The 22,450-nt window shown below is 39.0% G+C and overlaps 1 protein-coding gene across 1 annotated transcript in view; it reads right to left on the minus strand.

The window, feature by feature from the left end:
• Positions 1-22,450, minus strand: part of DCBLD1 (discoidin, CUB and LCCL domain containing 1) — a 67,015-nt gene that overhangs the window by 38,239 nt on the left and 6,326 nt on the right. Inside the window, 1 exon segment of the mRNA XM_032339705.1 lies at positions 5,402-5,614. Coding sequence (XP_032195596.1) covers positions 5,402-5,614 — 213 coding nt within the window.

Raw genomic sequence — 22,450 nt, forward strand, 5'->3', positions numbered from 1 at the left:
CATGTTCTATTTTCCAAAAATGCATAATCTGAATTTAATCATGAGGAAACACTGAACTAACCCAAAGCAACAGGCATCCTACAAAATAAACAGTTGAAACTCTTCAAAACTATGTAAAGAGACAAAGTAAGAGGAGGAACTCTCCCAGGTTAAAGCAGAATGAGGAGTCATGACAGCAAAATGCTTGTGACCCTAGCTTGAATCCTAGAACATAAAAGAGACATGAATGTTTCTTTGGAAGGTAGTCTCAGCTTCTTTGGTCTCCTAAACAAACAAAAGCCCAGAATTCCCTCAGTTATAGTAAAAACAACCTCTACTAAGCAAACTATGATATTTCTTACAGACGTTTTTTTTTAGCCAGGATATAAGCACACATGTTGGTACCTGTGTTTTAGATTCAAAATGTTTTGTTAAAAGTAAAATTTGTGTTTAAGAATATCTTTAAAAATTTATTTTGTTCTTTTTTTTTTTTCAAGATATTATTTATTTATTTATTTGAGAGAGAATGAGTGAGAGAGAACATAAGCAGGGGTGGCAGGGGACAGGGGGAGAGAGAGAAGCAGCCTCCCTGTTAAGCAGGGAGCCCAATGCTGGGCTCGATCCTAAGACCCTGAGATCAAGATCCCAGCCGAAGGCAGACGCTTAACTGACTGAACCACCCAGATGCCCCCAAAACTCATTTTGTTCTAAAAAAAAAAAAAAAGAAAACCCACATTTTCCAAAGTAAGGTTGATATTGTTTACTTTGTCAACTTTGGTGCTTCCTGGCTGTTTCAAGGGTATTTTGAAAGGAAGAGTCTATGTCTTCACTCAGTAATAAATATATATGTAATCCTTCTACCTGATGTTGAATCTGAAATATCAACTATTATTATAATACCTAACAAACAGAATAATAATCCTACCTTGTCTATATCAGGCCTTTTAAAAGCAATGAGATCAAGTGTATATTTTGCCTGATTACTGGGAAAGCTGGTATGGCTTACACTTGTTTACAGTGCATTTTACTACCCTGAGTGTGGATTAGAATAGTGCCCAAAAGTATACGAACCAAACATTTAAAAGAAAACTGGCAGGCAGGATGAACCATTACACACGAACTGCACGATGATTAAAAGCATACAACTCCAGCATATTCACAATTGTTAATGCAATCACATTCCAAGTACTTCCATTCTTGGCAGAGCTTACAAACACTAATGCCAAAAAACATTACTCTTTTTCAAAACATTAACTCCATATTCAAAATTGTGATAGCATTGAGCCTTAAAATCTCTTGGCATGGGTTTTAATAATTAAGTGGTTAATAAAAAAAATTGAGTTGGATAAACTAAAACTATTCGGCTATTTCAGCCACACATGTAATCATTAGAACCATCACAGATGGGAATTTCAGAGAGGTATTCCACAACATTCTTTCCCCACCGCTGTGGGCACTTTCCACCAGCCCCGCCAGCTCAGACTAGTGTTGTGGATCCCTGGGACCTCAGATGAACACTAGGGCTCCCCCTCCGCAGGCAAGCCAGGTCCTGTGGCTACACTGGCTGCAGAATGGCCTCCCACTGTCCCGTTGCCCCATAGCAACGCCCACCCTGAGCTGGGGCACAGGATGGCAAAACACTCCTACCTCCCCCGTGCTCCTTAGGGAAGTTCAAACTGACCAGGGGACTATTTTAACTAAGTTAACAAAGGAAATCTATTCTGCATTAACATTTCTTTTTTCTAGTTTCTAAAAAAGTTATTATTTCTTTGATTTTGCAAGAGAGGGAGAGAGAGCGAAAGAGCAAGAGAGCGAGCATGCGCAGGGCCTAGGAGCAGCGGGAGAATCAGACTCCCCGCTGAGCAGGGAGCCTGATGTGGGACTGGATCCCAGGACCCTGGGGATCATGACCCCAGCCCTAGGCAGATGCTTAAATGACTGAGCTACCCAGGCATCCTGTATTAACAACATATCAACTTATGTTTGTGAGGGAAAAAATAGAAAATAGAGAGAAGACAAAACAATACCAATAGTTAAAACTTCTAAAGCCTCACTATAAGATTCTGCTGAAGTTACATTGTCTTATTTTATTGGAAGGTTTTTTCCTATTGTCAGAACATTAGCATATATTCATATTTTACCTAACACTGTATCATAAGCAGCTTCCCATCTTAATAATCTTTTAAACTAATACATGTTTCATATGCCAAGTAATTGTAACATGTTTTAGTTAACTGGTTTGTCACTGAACTTGTTGATTCACTTTATTAAAAAATCATTTATTCATTGAGTAGATCTACGACATTCAAAACACTGGACCAGGGGCACCTGAATGGCTCGGTGGGTTGGGCCACTGCCTTCGGCTCAGGTTGTGATCTTGGGGTCCTGGAATTGAGCCCCGCGTCTGGCTCTCTGCTCAGCAGGGAGCCTGCTTCCCCCTGCCTCTCTGCCTACTTGTGATCTCTCTCTCTCTCTGTCAGATCAATAAATAAAATCTTTAAAAAAACAAAAAAAACAAAAAACTCCACTGGATTAAATATTATAAGTACATGTATATGAGTAAGGAGGTCCTTTCAGAATGCTCTTCAAAATAACAAAAGACACAAACATATATATGCAACACACACAACATACACAGTATACACTTTCTATACCTTGTATTTAATTTTTAAAAAACATTTAATTTTTTAAAAAATATTTAAGCATTTAACTTTAAAAAAATTAATTTAATTTAATCTTTTTAATTTTTAATTAATTTTTAATTTTAAGAACTATTTAATTAATTTTTTTAAAATAAGCATTTAATTTTTTAAAAATATTCTTATGGGACTAAAATACCCTAATTTTCCTTCCAGATATTTCTTTTATTGCTATTTCTTTTACACTTGTCTGCTGGGTTTGTCTAGGCATAGAAATCTTTAAAGTAGCCACAAAAGAAAAATTCTGAGCATCATTAAATATTTTATCTTAAGAACACCCCTAGCCAAAAGTATTATTAGTTCTGCCTACATTTTAGACAAAATTGCTGTATAATATAATACTGGGCTAAGAATGTGTTGTGGTTTTCTTTGAGTTGTGGGACTGGGACCGAGGAGCAGACATCTGGAAACAGGTATCTGAGCCAAAAAGATACGGATACAAATTCTCCTTTCATATCTTAACTAGTTGTGTGATCTTTGGCATATTAGTCAAAAACAAAAAAAAACCAACTTATTGTGCTTTAGTTTCCCTGCTTGTAGAAAGGAATTAATAACATTTACCTTCAAGGTGGATATAAGGATCCAGAAAATCTATGTAAGGGTCAACCATGTGCCTGGCATAAAAACAGACACTGAACATGTTTATTTCTACAATGAGCACAAACTCTGTTTTTAAAAGATAAAGCTAACTGGTATATAGAAAAAATTATAAAGAGAAAAATTAATTTACTTGGCTTTACTTCTACAGGTGAATTGTAATTCATTACCCATTTCCCAGTGAAGGTTCTAAGCCTTGAAAATTCAAGAAATCTAGACATAGAGGGGTCAGTGCCCTGAAGCCAAACACAATCACCTCAGAACCTAGCTCCTACCATGTCACTAATCCTCTGTGTTTCCTCTTTTCTGTACATTTGTGAATATACATGGGAGACGAGGAAGTAAATTCACAGTGTGGGAAAGCAACATCCATTGTCCAGTCCTGCTTTGGGATGATTTGCTCCCCTTTCTTCTCACCTCACCTGATTTGAGAGAGGCTGACGGCAACAGAGCCGACTATTCAGCTTCTCTGTCAGCAGACGGAATTAACTGCTCCCCTTCCAGGAAAGGTGACGGTCCCTGGGAGACACCAGTGTGGGAAAGCTGTTTCTGGCCCCTCAGTGTTTTGCCTCACATCTTACAGGAGGGCTCTCTCTGATCCACCGTCCTCCCCTCTGAATGTGAATGACATTTTCTGGCTGATGAGGGATTCCCTGAAGAGTGCTTCCACAAATTAATACACATGTGATCACCAGTAAGTGTTCCCAGGGCTTCCAGCATCCCTCGAATTCTCATGTTTCTCATTTTTTTTTTTATAACGATTTTATTTATTTGAGAAAGAGAGAGCATGAGTGGGAGGAGGGGCAGAGGGAGTGGGGCGGGGGAAGCAGTGAGCACAGAGCCCCACTCGGGGCTGATCCCAGGACCCCAAGATCACGACCTGAACCAAAGTGAGATGCTTGATCAACTGAGCCACCCAGGCACCGCTCATTTTTCCCATCTGAATCAAGTTTAAAAGTTGCAACCAATTATATGAAATAAACTGTCTTTAGTCTGTCAGAGTAATTCAGCCATCATTAAAATGACATAAAATCCCAGGGATAAAAAATTCTAGATTTTTTTTTCCCATGGGGGCTGGATAAGCACAGACCTCTGAATGGTCTGCGGGCTAGTCTGGGGTTCCATGCTGGGAGGCACCAGGAGAGAGGAAACATGTCTGCATGCAAAGCTAAAGACAACATTGAAAAGTATTTGTGTTTGAGAAACTGCCTGCAGAGCTAGTAGGCAGATAAAATCTGTATCATTTTTGGAGCTGTACGTATAGAGTATTTCCATAAACCTCTAACCTCAAAAGAAACTGTATATAAGATTTTGTCTTTATTTTTGGATTGTCTAAACCTAAGCGCTTTCCCTGGACCCAGGATCACGGGATCACTGTTGCAGTGATTTCAGACTGCAGTGTGCTAACTGCACACCCCAAAGCACAAAAAAGCTTGATTTCAAAAGATTATTTTGGAAACTGTCCTCTGCATCTGCTGTTCCCTTATCCAGAAAATTCCGATGTCAGACATATGTACACAGTCCATTCCCTTGAGTCATTCGGGTCTCTTGCTCAAATGCTCCCATACTGGAGAAGTCTTCCTGACCATCCAAGTTGAAGCAGTAGAAACCCACTCAAAAACAGGCTCTACACAACCTTCAGATGCCCTATTTTTCTTATTCTTATTCTTCTTTCTCACTGCTTCTCCTATGATAGATACATTTGATTTTCCATTTCCCCTCCCTACCAATGCAAGCTCCATGAAGGAGGAACTTAGTTCTTTTCACTGCTGTATCCCACAGAGTTCCTGAATACACGCTTGCCGTTCAATAAATATCTGTCACACGAATGAATGACTTGTAGATGTTTTAGTCAAGTGCCATACATCTCCAATTCTCTTCCCAGCGAGATACACACTCAAACAGTGCTTCTGGGGCACACACGAGGCCAATGCTGAATCCTCTCAGATGTCTTCACCACAGCTTAGGAAGCAAGTGTATCCATGGGAGCTACCCTAAGAGTTGACAAAAGGCAAGCTTCTCTTCGAATCTTCCCAGGCTATAACACTCATCAACACACGACTTGCCCTCCCCTCCCAAGCTTCAAGTTACTTCATGCTCACAGAAACCTAGACCTCTTTTCTTACCATACTGATCAGAATTGGTGGTGAAGAGAAGGTAGTCAGAAGCACAGGTCTGGGATTCAATATCCAAATCTCCTAGCCTCAGGATCAGTTTCTTCCCTTTTGGTACTCTGATGGTCTTTTCACACACTGTGTGATTGGGGTAAGTCCCTGGGTAATTCTTGGACGTCATGGTGCCACTGTCCTGATAGGTCACTATGTGCCCACAGCCATCACCTGGTAAAGAAAAAGAGAATGAGAGGAGTGACTTTAATTCTTACTGAGGATTGGGGCACCTGGGTGGCTCAGTGGTTTAAGCCTCTGCCTTCGGCTCAGGTCATGATCTCGGGGTCCTGGGATCGAGCCCCACATCGGGCTCTCTGCTCAGCGGGGAGCCTGCTTCCCCCTCTTTCTCTGCCTGCCTCTCTGCCTACTTGTGATCTCTCTCTGTCTATCAAATAAATAAATAAAAATCTTTAAAAAAAATTCTTACTGAGGATTGAGAGAGTCTAGTACAATCTGCAAGTCATGTATGTTATTCCTTCTTCATAGAGGGAAAAGTGAAGAAGGAGGAGGAGGAGGGGAAGGAGCAGGAGGGGGAGGAGGAGCGGAGGGAGGAAGAGGAAGGAGGAAAGGAAAGAAGGAAGAGGGGGAAGGAAGAAGAGGAAGAAGAAGGAGGAAGAGGAGGAAAAGAAGCAGCAGAACGAGGAGGTTAAATTTTGTATTATTTCAGGTTATTTCATCTTGTCTCCCAGTTTAATCTTCTGACTATTTTGGACCAAAGTGTTTCACATATTAGAATGGAAAGCCCTCAGCAAACACATCATTGGATCATACCACTTTTTCTAATCATCTATCTATCTACCATGGAAACTTGCACAGTAGGCCCTTGGCATTCACAGATTTGCCGTTTGTGGTTTCATCTATTAGCAAGGCAATGCCGTGCCATAATCTGTGGTGGAGAAAAGAATCGTCTAACTCCCAGAGGGTCACTATTAAGTTAAACAAGTCAGCGTGGGCCTCGTGCTGCTGGCAGAATTTGAGATGTAGGCTGAGAGGAGGGTAGAGCCTGTTACAGCTGGAGGTTTCCAACTGTTCGACATTCATGTCGCAGTTAATGACAGTCACAGACTGGAAGGATCCTGAGAGCCCCAGGACGTGTCATTAGGGAATGTCAAGGGTCTACTGCACGGAGTGCTTGGTGCATACCAGAACTGGTACAGATGGATACACAAAAAAGCAGCAATGGCAGCTTCGCAGAACTCAGAGTGAATTGGGATACAGTCATATGCTCAGCTAACTAATACTGGGTGCTGTGTGTCATCCCGGGAGCTTAAAGCACAGAGGAAGGCAGGAAAAGAACTATATCAGTGAATTATCACTACTTCACTAAAATGACATTTCCTTAAGACTTTTCTGAATAGAGAAGTTCATCAATTGACCGACACATTGTCCCAGTAGATTAAAGTGACTGAGTCACTCACTCAAATATCTAATGGCATGCACAGCTGGGTGGGTTGCAAGGTAAATGAGCATGCACTGCGTTCAAATGACAAAATTCTTGTGGCCAGTATGGCTTCACATAAAAGCAAGAATTTCTGTCCTTAACTGGAGGGAGACAAAGCAGAAATTGGTTGGAGAAGGAATTCTCTCAGTAATAAAACAAGGCCTCTGCATCCCAAAGCCCCCCACAAAGAAGCCCCAATTTGGGCATAGTGGGAATCTAAAGCCCAAGGCAGCCTTCTTCCTCCTCCAACCTCTTCCTGAGCTGGAGAAGGATTGGCCTGGGGCTTTCCTTTATCCCACTCTTCTCTGGCCCTGAGGCTTATAGCCCAAATGATAATGGAGGCTTAAAACAAACAAACAAACAAACAAACAAACAAACAAAAACAAACCTGGTGTGCGGGAGGGGGGGGGGGAGATGGGCAGGGCATAGAACTCCAGAAATACCCCATCTCAGCAGACAAGTCTAAGACGAAGAATCTACCCATAATCCAGAAACTGCCACAAGATTCCCAACCCTTCCGGCCAGATGGATGGATGGGGGATAAGAGTTAACTTACCAAGAACACAAGCAGAAATGTAGATGATATTAAGATACCACTGGACACCTGCACATCTGGGAGAAGCTTTGGAATTTACATGGAAGACTACAGAGACCCACAGACGTTTTTGAGAAGGGAGATAATGAAAGAAATGTTTTAAAAAGGATGATCAACCTGGTAGGGCAATGCTACAGGACCTAGAATGTGGGGAGAATCTGGATCAGAAGAGCCATACAAGGGCTAGGAATGGAGCAGCTAGAAAGGGGAAGGAAAAAAAACAAACATGGAAATTCACAAGAAAAAAAAAATCAAAGGCTCAGGAAACAACAGGTGTTGGTGAGGAAGCGGAGAAAGGGAACCCTCTTACACTGTTGGTGGGAATGCAAGCTGGTGCAGCCACTCTGGAAAATGGTATGAAAGTTTCTCAAAAAGTTAAAGTTTCTCAAAAAGTTAAAAATAGAACTACCCTAGGGTGCTTGGGTAGCATCTGACTCTTCATTTCAGCAGGGGTCATAATCATGGTGCCCTGGGACTGAGCCCCAAGGTGGGCTCCACAATGGGCGTGGCACTTGCTTGGGATTCTCTCTCTCCCTCTGCCCATCTCCCAGCTTGCACTCTCACTCTCTACTTCCTTCTCTCTTGAATAAATAAATAACCCTTAAACAAAAAACAAACAAAAAACCCAGAAACTATCCTATGAACTAACAATTGCACTAATAGGTATTTATCTGAAGGATACAAACAGTGATTCGAAGGGGTACACGAACCCCAATGTTTATAGCAGAAGTGACTACCACAGCCAAAATAGGGAAAGAGCCCAGATGTCCATCGATTGACAAATGGATAAAGATGTATATACAATGGAATATTACTCAGCCATCAAAAAGAACGAAACCTTGCCATTTTCAAAGACATGGATGGAACTAGAGGGTATTATGCTAAGCAAAATAAGTCAGTCAAAGGCAAATACCATATCATTTCATTCATATGTGGAGTTTAAGAAACAAAACAGATGAACATAGGGGAAGGGAAGGAAAAATAAAGTAAGGTAAAAACAGAAAGGTGGGCAAACCATAAGAGACTCAGCTCTAGGAAACAAAACTGAGGGTTGCTGGAGGGGAGGCAGGTGGGGGGATGGGGTAACTGGGTGATGGGCATTAAGGAGGGTACTTGATATAATGAACACTGAATGATGTATGCAACTGAAGAATCACTAAATTCTACCCCCTGAAACTAATAATATACTGTATGTTAACTAACTCAAATTTAAAGAAAATCTAAAAAAAAAAAAATCAACAGACTTAGGTTTTGGCTTAATGGGGAAGATGAGAGAAGAAAAAAAAACCAAAACCCCACTGAAATTCTGAGTCCAGAAATGACTGCAACACTAAGGCTAATATAGACAGAATTGGAAGCCCAGGGAGAGAGCAGGTTTGGGGCAAAGGTTGTAAGTCTGGTTAAGGCTGAGGTGACAGCTATCTTTCCTGACATCTTTGGCAGTAAGTACAAAATTGTTGAAAGTTAAATGAAAATTATAGCAGAGGGAAGCATATGGTGCAGAAGTACATAGTGCACAAGGCTTTGATTTAAAATTTGAATCATTTGCCTGCTTATAAAGTCTTTCATTAAAAAGTCCAATTTATAGTTTCTCTTGAAAACTGGAAGACGTGGAAACAATGGCAGCACGTGATCTCACCCTGCTAGTGACACTGCCCCTTAAAGGAGAAAAGTGTCTTAGGTCCCCACCCCATCCTAGCTGTTCTAGGACGTGCCCCAACTTGGGAGGCCATGATTTTGAACATCCTACAGGGCAACACTAGGGTAACTAGCGTACAAACAATCGTGAGTGTTAATACACATTACCCTCTCTAACCCACCAAGATATCACCTGGTCAAACATTTAAACATTTAAACACCTTTCTTCTTATGGGGAAATTCTCTCCTTTAATAAAAGTGAACTCTTTCTGGAAAGCAAAGCTAAATATTAAATGAGGCGTAATTATATGTGAATCAACTTTCATTTGATCACTATATTCTTAAGTGACATGTCATGACAAAGGAAAATCCCTGGATATCACATTTATTCAATCCTGTAATTATACTTCTCTCCAATCACTTTTACCCTAAAGCCCTAGAGGACACTAATTTCACCCAGTGATATCAGCAGAAGGGAAGCAGGTCTGGCTTCAACTCTCCCATCATTACTTTGCCTGGGTGATCAGTGCCTCCTTGGAAAAATTTCTCTTTTCCATTAACTATCAGAATGATACTCCAGGAGTCTTTGTTCTTCAAAAAAACCTGAAAGGAACTGCTGAGTCCTAATTTATTAAAAAGCAAGCGGTCATCAGAAGTTTGTAATTTCACCCCTGTCTGTGCAAGGAGACTATTTAGGGAGTTTTCTGTGGCAAGCACTAATATAATACATTTATTCCATGGTATTAACTACATTAGGAATTTTCATCCTATTGTCCTTCCATGGTCTTGATGAATTAAAAAAACTAGATATACTAATAATACTGTAATAGATACTTGAAAGTTGCTAAGACAGTAGATCTCAAATGTTCTCACCACAAAAAAGAAACAGGGATTACGGGAGGTGATGGGGAGGTTAGCTAACATCACGGAGGTAATAATTTCACAATATGTAAGTGTATCAGATCAATACACTGTAGACAAATTAACACATCATATGTCAGTTATACCTCAATAAAGCTGGAGGAAAAAAAGGACTAGAAATATGCCAGAGGGGAAAATGGAGAACTGGGAAGGAGAGATAATGCCCACCATACCATGGACTGTATAAGGCAGATGCATGCAAATGATCAACAGTAGGGAAGCAATATTCCCAGGACCTTACCCTAACACTTAGATAGCTTACTCTCATCACCTAGCTCTAGTGAAGAATCACTGACAAGGAAGGCAACAGAAGTTGCTTAAAAATCTATCACTTCCTGTACAATTTCTTGAATATCAACGTCAATTTCCTGGTTATGACTAGCAAGATGTTATCATTGAGGATAACCAAGTAAAGGGTACACAACTTTCCTCTCTATTATTTCTTGCAACTGTATATATTCTACAGTTGTCTCAGAAAAAGACTAATTAAAAAAAAGTGTTCGTCTGGTTAAGTTTGGCTGACAGGGGGTGAAAATGAAGAAGCTTTCATTTTCTGTTTTATACTTTTCTATACTATCTGGATTTTGTTATTCTGTATAAACTATTTAAACTATGCTTAAATAAAACATTATCCACATTTGCATTGAAAAGGTATATATTGAATGACAATCAATAAAGGAGGCCACTTTTATTCTAAAAATCTCTCTGTACCAAAATCATTACCCAAATTTCTCATATGTGTCTGAGGAGCATGGAGTAGCATGTCTGAGGGGGGCTCTTATACATGGTCCAGTTTACAGATGAGAAAATACAATTTATATCGGCTTTCTTTTAGGTTACTTTACTGATGGTGGGGATTTAGAAATGGCTCTAGGATTTTAAAAACATTTTTGTCTCTCTTTATTCGATTTCATGACAAATATTTGTATTTAATCTTAAAAACAAACAAAAAACATCTGAACTGCTGCCCTATCAGACATTCCTTTGGATATCTTCACGACATTCTCCTATTAAAATGAACAGTTCCCTGATGAAAGGTAAGTGACCCCTGAAATGGTCATACACAGATGGAAAACCACTGGGTAGAAGGTTGAGGGAGAACTTCAAAGTTGAAGAACCAGGTGTATTACCAGCTCAACACATGAATGGATCCTAGCATGACAAAGAGTAAGGTAGTCAGATACTCTGTGTCTCCAGGTAGGATAAAATGTTCTCTAGGCACCAACACCCATGAACGCTCTTGCCAAAGAGCAAATTGTGAATCAATAATTAACTCCAAATCTCATCAAGCCTTTAGGTTTAACTTCCCAACTATAGGAAATGCACAAGTTTACTGACACTATAGGAAATGCGCAAGTTTACTGACACCAAGGAAGCCATTAGCCGCATCTAGGCTGGGACATTCTAGGTGCAACTTACCGAGTTTCTTCAACAATGAACTGTATAGAGGCATAAAAGAAAGTATTTATGTCAAATTAAAGGAAAGTTAAATAAACAGCAACCGAGTAAATTTTGTTTGGATCCTGATTTGAAAAACCAACCTTACAAAACCACTTAAAGAAGGTGAGTGAGCTATTGCTATCAGGAAAGTATTAATTCATTTTATTAGGTATGATAATGGTATTGAGGTTATGTAAGAAATGTCTTTTTTTAGGGAGGCCTAATGACATATTTGGGCTGAAATGACATGACATGAGGTGTGGGATTTGCCTTAAGATATGAGAGCAAGAAAAGGAAGGAAGCAAGATAAGAAAAAAGAGACAGGGAGAGGTTGATGGTTACTGAAACTATGATTGAAGAGGCTGTACACATTTTTAAATTTTTATTTTATTTATATATTTTTAAGAGATTTTATTTATTTACTGACAGAGGAAGAGAGGGAGAGAGAGAGCACAAGCAGAGGGAGCAGTAGAGGGAGAGGAAGAAGCAGACTCCCAGCTGAGAAGGAAGCCCTAGGAGGGGCTCCATTCCAGGACTCTGGGATGGGGACCTGAGCCAAAGGGAGACGCTTAACCCATTGAGCTACCCGAGGGCATACAGGTTTTGTTTTTTTGTTTTTGTTTTTGTTTTTGTTTTTATTTTTTAAACCAAAATGAAAAGAAACGAAGGTCAGTCTTTAGGGCAAACAATACAACCTTGGTTTGGAGGATTAAGCTCCACATGGTGTTGGGAGCCCTGATGGGCAGTGAGCCACAGTGATACAGTGGTGTGGCGTGAGACAGTGAGTTTCAACGGCCACCTACCTACGGAGGTCATGGATATAAGGGGGAAGGAGGAAGCTTTGCCACAAGGAACCTGTCTACTCCTCAAAAGTGGCTACAGTTGCAATGTTTATCTTTTTCTTCCTTTGAACAGTAATTTAATAGCCAAAGCATCAAAGCACATGATGACTAAACTATGCGTCATTTCCTCTCTCCTTGGGCTGAAAGCTCCTCTCCTCTGCAGAGTATGTGAAGGGTGGTCACTCCATGATGGGCGTAAATCCTGGTCTCTTCTTGGAACCCCAACTGGTTTGTGAGACTGACCAAACCCCTTCTCAAGAGAACTTGCACAAACAAAACTGGATGAAGGTTACAATTTGGAAAAAGCTATAGGTACTTAGTACTTGGTACTTGGTACTACACCTTAAGTGATCTCTACTCAAAATTTAAGTATTTTAACTCTGAACATTTGCCAGCACTCCACATTAGAAAAGCCTGGTCCAACTACAGTATCTCTAAGCAATGTGCTATTAAGGAAAAGTTAAAGTCATGTTTTAGAGTTCTATTTAATTTAAAAACAGAAATGATGTACACATACAGATATAAAGGGAAAGTGTCTGAAGTGCTATGATGCAGGATTACAAGGGATTTTCATTTTATTTATACATTTATTTTCTAAATTCTCTATAATATGAAAATATTATGTATAAATCAGAAAAACAATATAATTAAAAATACCATATTTACCTAATAGTTTTGGTAACATAGTTTACTTTCAGTATTAACCTTAAGGTATAGACTGGAAAAAGTCCCTTTGGGCCAGTAAACACAAACTGTCATTAAATACTCAACAAACAGCTGGAAACTAAGTACAGTGTAGTTCCCACTTAAAGAAGCTCACAGGGAAGAGGAGAGGGGTATGTTAACAAGGAATTCTTGAGACTAAAGTGACAGGTCCAAAACAGACTATGGGCTCAGTCTCTGTTCTCCAAATGCCTGAAAGCATATGTCTTGATGCTTTTAATGTCAGCTGTTCCGGAAGTATGGATATCCACAGTATTTTCTAAATAAACTTAAAACAAATCCTAGATGCTTTTTACACACATCAACCGTTTATTTAGTCTACTCTAATTCCACCCACTTCGAAAGGAAAACAATAACTTCCTTAAAAGACTATTTCCCTTTTGATAAGAAATCATGTTCCACTAATAGAAAAGTGAAATCAAGATACACCTGGGAGGAACTAGGTTCTGTAACACTACAAAGCATGACTGAGGCTTCCAAAGAACACTTCCAACTGAATTGCACTTGTGGAAAACTGTTTGGATGACATGAAATAAATAATGCAAAAATTCCTTCAGTTATTAACTAATCCATACAATAAAACAACAGATGGGAAACTTTTTTAAAAATTATGACCCATAGTTAGAACATGGGTTTTTCATTGCAGTCTAAGTAAGCACATGTGCATACACATGCAGAACAGAAAAAAAAAAGTCTAATGTTAAAATTCTTTCTATCGTATGTAATGTGCTGTGATATTTTCTATTCCACTGCATTTTTCTTTTTAATTGAAAGCGTGCTGGTTTTGTCACCTGAATTGATTTTACTGCCTACTGATGGGTCACAACCTGCAATTTGAGAAACAGTGTTCTGAAATGTCCCATGAGTGAAACCATTTCTTGAAGAATGATTTCATTACAGTTGGATCCTTGCTCTTCTAATATTCAAGTTACAACAGGTCTCAACGCATATACAATCATCCACGTGTGGGTGTGAGAAAATTTATTCCCATGTCTAAGATCAAGTGAGCTCTTGATGACTACAATCTTTTCAGCCACAAAGAAGAGCCTGCAATTATTACAGACTTCTTTGTCTGATGAATCTGTTTCATGTGAACAGATTTCTCAAGGTATTACTAATTTCACTGTCTGTCATACTCTCCCATAAACTTTGCTTTTCTCCCATTGTGCTTAATTTTTTTTATGCTGTATGTTGCCTGAAAAGGAATGGAAGAACCAGGACAGTAGGGTCTATGTGGTTACGTGAGAAGAAAACCAGTAAAACGGAAGTTATGATGATGAAACTCCAATTATTCAAAATCTTTAGTATTCTCAAAAGGAAAATGGATAATATTATGCTGAGAGAAATTACAGTGATAAACTCAAAACACATGGACCAATTTTTCGGCAAAACTGTCGTAGAATCTCTTTAAACCCTGTCACCACGCATAAAATAGATGCTAATGACATTACTAACAATCTAATGAAGATGATACCTTTGGCACAGCTGATGAAAGATATTTGGCAGTAAAATAAAAGGAAACACAAGGTACTTATTGTCAAAAGTTTCTCCATGTAAACTCTCAACATAGTGTTTCCTATCAACTAAAAGATTCACTTAAAATAAATCCATTTGAATGCATGAAAACGAAACAAGTCATTTCAAGAGGTCCTATCCAAGACTCTTTAGGTAATGTGAGACTGTATCCATAAGGGTTTAAAGATGTCAAAAATCAGCCGCCTGAATAGCTTGGTCGGTTAGGCATCTACCTTTGGCTCAGACCCTGGGATCGAGCCCTGTGTTGGCTCCCTGCTCAATGGGGAGTCTGCTTCTCCCTCTCCTTCTGCCCCTCCTCCCTTGCTTGTGCTCTCTCACTCTCTCTCTTTCCCTCTCTCTCAAATAAACATAAATCTTTAAAAAGACATAAAAAATTATAATGTCCACATAAGAAGCATCATTTACACCTAATAGAAAAAAAGAATCTTGAAGCCTAATTTAATGCTACCCTTTAATCTGCTGTAGGTAAAACCATGGTTCTTGGTTCTTGGTCACTCTCCAGTCCTGTGACTCCTAAGGTAAAGTTAAAGATCACTGACAGGGCTATGAGGCTGGGTTAGGATCACTGACAGGAGGCTTTGCACACTTACTGCTTTTCTAATTTCATAAATTATTTCCACATACTTGGGAGGTGACAAAGCACACTGGTATGACACTGAGTTCCTGCCCAGAACTGGCTGTGTAGCCTTGAGTGAGTCCCTTTACCTCTCCAAGCTACGATTCATCATCTATAATGTAGAGACAACGGTAGTGCCCAACTCACGTGTTATCATGAGCACTAAGTGAGATAATGCTAGGAAAGTATTAAGCATAGAGACTAGTAAGAATTAAAAATATTTTAACTGGGGCGCCTGGGTGGTTCAGTGGGTTAGGCCTCTGCCTTTGGCTCAGGTCATGGTCTCAGGGTCCTGGGATGGAGCCCCGCATGGGCTCTCTCCTCAGCAGTGAGCCTGCTTCCCCCTCTCTCTGCCTGCCTCTCTGCCTACTTGTGATCTCTCTCTCTCTGTCAAATAAATAAATAAAAATAAAAATAAATTTAAAAATATTTTAACTGCCATTTTTTTACTTAAAACTATTATATATATTAAAGCACCAAGAATATTGTTTTGGATTTGCTGACCTTGTCCAAATTCTCCCACTCACTGGCTCTATGATCATAAGAAATTACCTATTTTATGTGTATCAGTTTTCCTCATCTTTAAAAATCTCAACTACAACTGGATGTGGTAAAGACGAATGAGGCTGTATTAAGCGCTGGAAAGTCTAAACTGCCAAAAACTCTAACTAGCACGTCCCTGGCCCCCAGTATGTATCTAGGGCCCACTAACAGCTGAGTCAGCATCTCCCAAAGTGGGCACTGTGTGTTTTTGAGTGTTGGGGAGACTTAAAAGGAAGTCAAGCTCTCATCTCCAAATAAGCTCGCAGAATCTCACCTTCTTCTTTACTGTTGGACATCTCAAAGCCCTTGCAGTGCACAGTGAAGCTCTCACAGGAGACACATATTCCTAGGGAACCCCTTCCTCAGTGGGTGTTTCCTGGGTATAGGGTTCTGGGCCAGCCAACTCCCAGGCTAGGGAGATCCCATGATGGGGCTTCTGGGACTAAGGCTCAGATGCAGAGAAGTGGATATTGGCCTTGAGAGTTCTAAGAACAATACTAAAATTATACTATGTGAATCTGATATTCAGAAGGAAGACTCTTCCCACTGTTGTTTGGTTACAAGTGCTTTGGGGGAACTGGCAACAAATCAGATGCATTGTTTCAGAGAAGTTTCTTAATTTCACAGATGAAAGGGGGGAAAACGTGTTTGTGCAGCAAAACTCCTCTAAGATGACTATTTTATCTCTGTCAAATAGATGCTCAGGATAAGGAAGTCAGAGAAAAGCAGCCATTGACCTTTACTAATAATGTCAGGATGTTGATGTAATGTCCAGGCTGCCATTGCTAGAGGTGAAGACAAACGCAAGAAATCTTTCCTGTCTCTACAATGTGCTATACTATCTAATCTCGGCTCCATAGTAAATAAACATATTGCCAATATTCAGATAAAGTGTAACTGGATGTTGACTTTTCCCTCTGGATTAAAAAAAAAAAATCCAGTATCACCAAGTTTACACAAAGTTAACCTGAGTTTCAGAAATTAAAACATTTCTCTCTCCTCACTCTCTCTCTCTCTCTCTCCCTCTCATTGACACATACATACCTTTTCACTTTCCCAGATACATTTTTCAAAAACTCAGTAAGAACCAAAATGTTAAAAAAAAATGAAAATGTGAAAATGCTAACACATAGCATTTACTAAACATTTATTGTAAAAGGTGTATTCTAAGGGATTTTATGTTATCTTATTTAATCTTCTTAAGATGATCATATTCGGCAGATAATATTAGATCCTTTTTTAAAATTCTGAAGAATGCTCAACGTCACTTGCCATCAGGGAAATTCAAATCAAACTGCAAGGAGATACCACCTTACACCAGTCAGAACAGCTAAAATTAACAACCCAGGAAACAACAGATGTTGAAGATGTAGAGAAAGGGGAACTCTCTTACATTGTTGGTGGGAATGCAAGCTGCTGCAGCCACTCTGGGAAACAGTATGGAGGTTCTTCAAAAAGTTAAAAATAGAGCTCCCCTAGGACCCAGGAATTACACTCTAGGTATTTATCAAAAAGGATATAAACATAGTGATTTGAGGGGGTACATGCACCCCAATGTTTATAACAGCACATCCACAATAGCCAAAATATAGAAAGAGCCCAGATATCCACTGACAGATGAATGGGTAAGGAAGATGTGGTGTGCGTGCACACACACACAGACAGCTATATATGGAATATTACTCAGCCATCAAAAAGAATGAAATCTTGCCATTTGCAATGATGTGGATGGAACTAGAGGGCATTATGCTGAACAAAGTCAGTCAGAGAAAGACAAATACCATATGATTTCACTCATATGTGGAATTTAAGAAACAAAACAGATGAACAGAGGGGAAGGAAAGGAAAATAAAATAAGATGAAAATACAGAGGGAGAAAAACCATAAGAGATGCTGAACTCTAAGCAACAAACTGAGGGTTGCGAGAGAGAAGAGAGGAGAGGGCAATGAGCTAGATGGGTGATGGGCATTAAGGAGGGCACTTGATGTAATGAGCACTGGGTGTTACATACAACTGATGAATCACTAAGTTCTACCCTGGTAACTAACAATACATCACATGTTAACTAAATTGAACTTAAATAAATAATTTTTAAAAATTAAAAAAAGACAAACCTTTGAGATACCACTTTTATATGGTTTTATTTTAATATCTAATCCTAAAACTAGAACAAGTCTATATTCTCAAATCTTTGACACTGATTTTCATCTACAGTTCATTTATAAGTCTAGGACAGGCAATAATAAATTTTAGGACCTACATTTAAGCCAGAGTGACATTTCTGACCTTTGGAAAAAAGTATCAATTTAGGAATTATTTGAGCATATGGTGGAAAATACATGAAGAAATAGGAGGAGAAAGTTTCTGGGAGCAGACATGTATGTCCCATATACAAGGAAAAAGCAATCAATGTTTACTGACCAGAAAAAAAGCAAATCTCAGTTAGGAAAGAGATGGCATCTTAACATGCTTCTACTGAAGGATGAAACAGAAGAGCTGATGGAGGAAGAAATAAACCTTATAAAACTCCTATCACACTGTATAGTCCCCAAAATTACACTGCCTTTGCACATGGGACATCGGGTATCACTGAGTTTATCACAGTGCGACAAAAGCACATGGTTATCTACTAATCGGGATTTGAAAAAGAAACCTCTGAGAGAAAAAGAGAAAAACCTCTAAGAGAAATCAAAGGCTATTAATTTAAAAATTTACTGCATAAATAACCTCCTGAAATTATGTTTCTCCAAGGCTTCTTTTTCTTTAACTTGATCTCCCCTGGACACAAGTACCCGTCTAAGATGAAGGGCAGGAGACCATCCTAGAAGGCATCTAGGATTCTAAGACATGCATGCGCCTGTATTCGACTCTGGACACTCAAGGTGAGTGCGCCTGGGGTAAATGATCCGCTCTTTCTGAATCTCAGTTCTCTTCAGAGCACTCAGAACCCTTGGGATTGAATTAGATGCAAAAACACTTGCTAAATCAAAATACATATGAGGGGTAGGGTTTTCCATTTTTATTTACATAAAAAAAAAAAAAAAAACCTGGGTGGACAAGCAACACTCCATGGATGCTTAAACCACTGAATGAAAACTTAACTGGGAAGAGTAGCTTTACTGAGTAAGCGGCTACTATTTAATAGGTTATTTTCAAGTCATAAGGGAAAAAGGCAACTTCAAAATGAAGAGGTAGAGTTGTTACTTCTTGAATTCACTGAGCATTTTCAGTGTGGTGAAAAGTGGGCCAAAAATAGCAACAATAATATATGCATCTTGAGATCCGGTTAGCAGCATATGACTCCTTTGTGGTACTTTAAAAAAAAAAAATTCAGCTTGAATCTAATCAAGTCTTTAGGTCTAAGTTCAAGTTTATAGAGAAATACAGTGGATAGTGCCCCAAGGAAAAGATAAGAAATGGAGAGGCCAGTTAGTCGAATTTAAGGGTGAGCTGTGTCACACTATAACTAATGTCCTCCAGGAAAAATAAAAACCATGTGGGCAGGGCTTAATGGTACATTGCAGGTGACTTAAGAGACAGAATAACAAATTGTAATATGTGGACCTTGTTTGGATCTTTCTTTGTACAAAGCAGCAGTAAAAAGATATGTTTAGGTCAACTGGGGAAATTTGAATTTTGAATTGAGTATTAGATGATATTAAGATGGTTCTAGTAATATTTTCAGGTGTGCTCATGGCATGGTAATGCAAGAGAATATTTAGAGACACAAATGAAATATTTAGGAGAGAAATGCCATTAAGTCTTTAATAGATTTTTAAATACCTCAGGGGGAAAACAGTGTTTCTGTGAAGATCTTAGTCGAATGGATGAAGAAGATGTGGTCCATATATATTACTCAGCCAACAGAAAGGATGAATACCCAGTTTGTATCAACATGGACAGGACTGCAGGAGATTACACTTAGAGAAATAAGTCAAGCAGAGAAAGTCAATTATCATATGGTTTCACTTATTTGTGGAACGTAAGGAATAGCATGGAGGACATTAGGTGAAGGAAGGGAAAAATGAAGGGGAGGAAATCGCAGGGGGATACAAACCATGAGAGACTATGGACTCTGGGAAACAATCTGAGGGTTTTAGAAGGGAGGGGTGGGAGGATGGGTTAGCTCGGTGATGGGCATTAAGGAGGGTATGTACTGCACGGAGCACTGGGTGTTACACGCAAACAATGAATCATGGAACACGACATCAAAAACTAATGATGTACTGTATGATGACTAACATAACATAATAAAATAAATACATAAATAAATAAAAATATCTTGGTCACATAGCACAGCAACTGTAGGAAAAAGATAAAAAGGGAAAAGAAAAAAGAAGATGAAAAACAGAAAGAAAAAAGAATTTCCTACCTACAAGGCAAGATGATTTCAAAATTTTTAGGCCCTTTGGAGCTCACAGAAACAGCCAGTACAGGCCCATTTCTCTATCTGTGGACTCTATTCAATTTTAATCTGTTGGTAAAGCAGGGGCTTTTTGAGGGGGGAAAAAAGGCAAGTCACGGTACATGTAATTCTCAGAATAAGGAGCTTCTGTTCTAAACTCTTCAGGGTGGGAGCAATTCAATAAGCAGATTTCATGTTTCAGTGGTCCTATGGACTAGCAAGTCTCAAAGTTTTCCTCCTTTAGACTTTAATCAACTACATTTCAATATGAGGTAAGCTTGCTTTTGTGAAAAGCCATAAAAAGACTGAATTAAATCCACTTAGCCATTTAAAAAATTAAGTGAGACCCATAGAGATGTTTACCTATATTCCCTGTGGGAAGTTTTATGCACTGGTAATTCAAACTTACTGGACTTCTTAACTTTTAATACCCATTGGCCTTGTTCTTTGTCAGATATAATAGTGAAATAAAGTTTTAGTTTTTTTCCCTTTTTTCAAGAATACAGTGTTCTATAAACAATCATTTGGGAGCACCTGAGTGGCTCATTCAGTTGAGTGTCCAATTCCTGATTTCAGCTTTGGTCATGATCTCAAGGTTGTGAGATCGAGTCCTGAGTTGGACTCTGTGCTTGGGCGAGGAGGGAGGGGTGGGGGGGGGCGGGGAATCCTGCTAGAGTCTCTCTCCCTCTCCTTCTGCCACTCCCCCTCCTCCCTCCCTCTCTAAAAAGAAGAAGAAGAAGAAGAAGAAGAAGAAGAAGAAGAAGAAGAAGAAGAAGAAGAAAAGGAGAGAAAAATCATTTATATACAACTTTTGGGCGCATCCACTAAACACACTCAATCATGAAATGGAGCCAGATTAGTTCTAATTTCCAAGGATTTTAATTTTGTAACAAAAGAAAGACGGTTCCTTTCCCTTCTGGTAAAATGTAAATATTTTGGACATTGCATTAAAAGGCTACAATGATTTGAGTTGGAAAATGATGACTATAAAAGCATATAAAACAAATGCAGTTATCAATAAACATAAACTCCAAGTAGTCTAATCATGGACAAGGTAGACACTCGTATGTATAAATTAAGAATCTCATCCAAAGGGGCACCTGAGTGGCTCATTGAGTTAAAGCCTCCGCCTTCCACTCAGATCATGATCCCAGGGTCCTGGGATCGAGCCCTCCATCGGGCTCTCTGCTTGGCGGCAAGCCTGCTGCCCCACTACCCTGCCCCTCTCTGCCTGCCTCTCTGCCTTCTTGTGATCTCTGTCTGTCAAAGAAATTAAAAAACAAAACAAAACAAAAAAAACCTTAAAAAAAAAAAAAAAGAATCTCATCCAAGAAGGACCAAGAAATACATTTTATCTTTATAAGATGTACTTACCATCCTTGTTAAGATGGAATTACCTTACGATCTGACACTTAGTACATTTAAAGTAATACTGTTTCTAAATACGGTATGGACAAGCAACTTACTTCTGACTCCAAGGGTTATCTGAATCACACAGAAGACAAAAATCTCGACAAGACCCAGAGCTGACTGGCCAAGACAAAATTCCATTTTCCTAGTAGATATTCTTCAGTACCAATAAATGACTAAAAAATGAGTTTTCAGTTTAAAACCTGAAGGCTAATTCTAAAAATAAATATAAACTTAGAATTTTTTCCCCAATTAGTATGGTGAAAGCTTTTAATAAAATGTTAAGTTGAAAAAAAAGCAGAATATCAAAGCATATAGAGATTAGGTCATAGAGGGAGTATCCAGGTATCAGTTTTATTTTTCTTTACTCCTTTATATATATTTTACATATGGAATTTTGTCTACTTGATATTTAGTAAAAGCGAATAGTAGACAGTATGTTAGTGTATGTGTATACGTACATTAGCTGTAGGGATATATACTTGTATTTGTGTGTGTGTGTGTGTGTGTGTGTGAGTGTCATAAGTTTGTCCTTAGTGGTTCTCCATGTAACATCTTCCTTTCAGGATTATGCTATGTCAGTACAACATTGTTTATCAATATTCTGCTTTGTTCCACAACTGTTCTGCCTTGTAAGCATTAGGAAATATGTTTGTGAAAGCAGTCAGAAAAGAAAGCCCTAAGTGAAATTTAGCTTTAAAAAAACAAACAAACAAACAAACAAAAACAAAAAACAAAAAACTCCAGTATAACTTTATAAAAAATTAGGGGAAAATGGATAAAACAAAATGACTTAGCTATTACCTTGTTTCAATGTTCTTCTTTGCAGCTTTTCCTACCCAAAAAAAAAATCCACCTAAGCTAAAATTACCACAGAGAAGACATAAGACATTTCT

This window comes from Mustela erminea, chromosome 4 (assembly GCF_009829155.1).
Source record: "Mustela erminea isolate mMusErm1 chromosome 4, mMusErm1.Pri, whole genome shotgun sequence".
Lineage (NCBI taxonomy): Eukaryota > Metazoa > Chordata > Mammalia > Carnivora > Mustelidae > Mustela > Mustela erminea.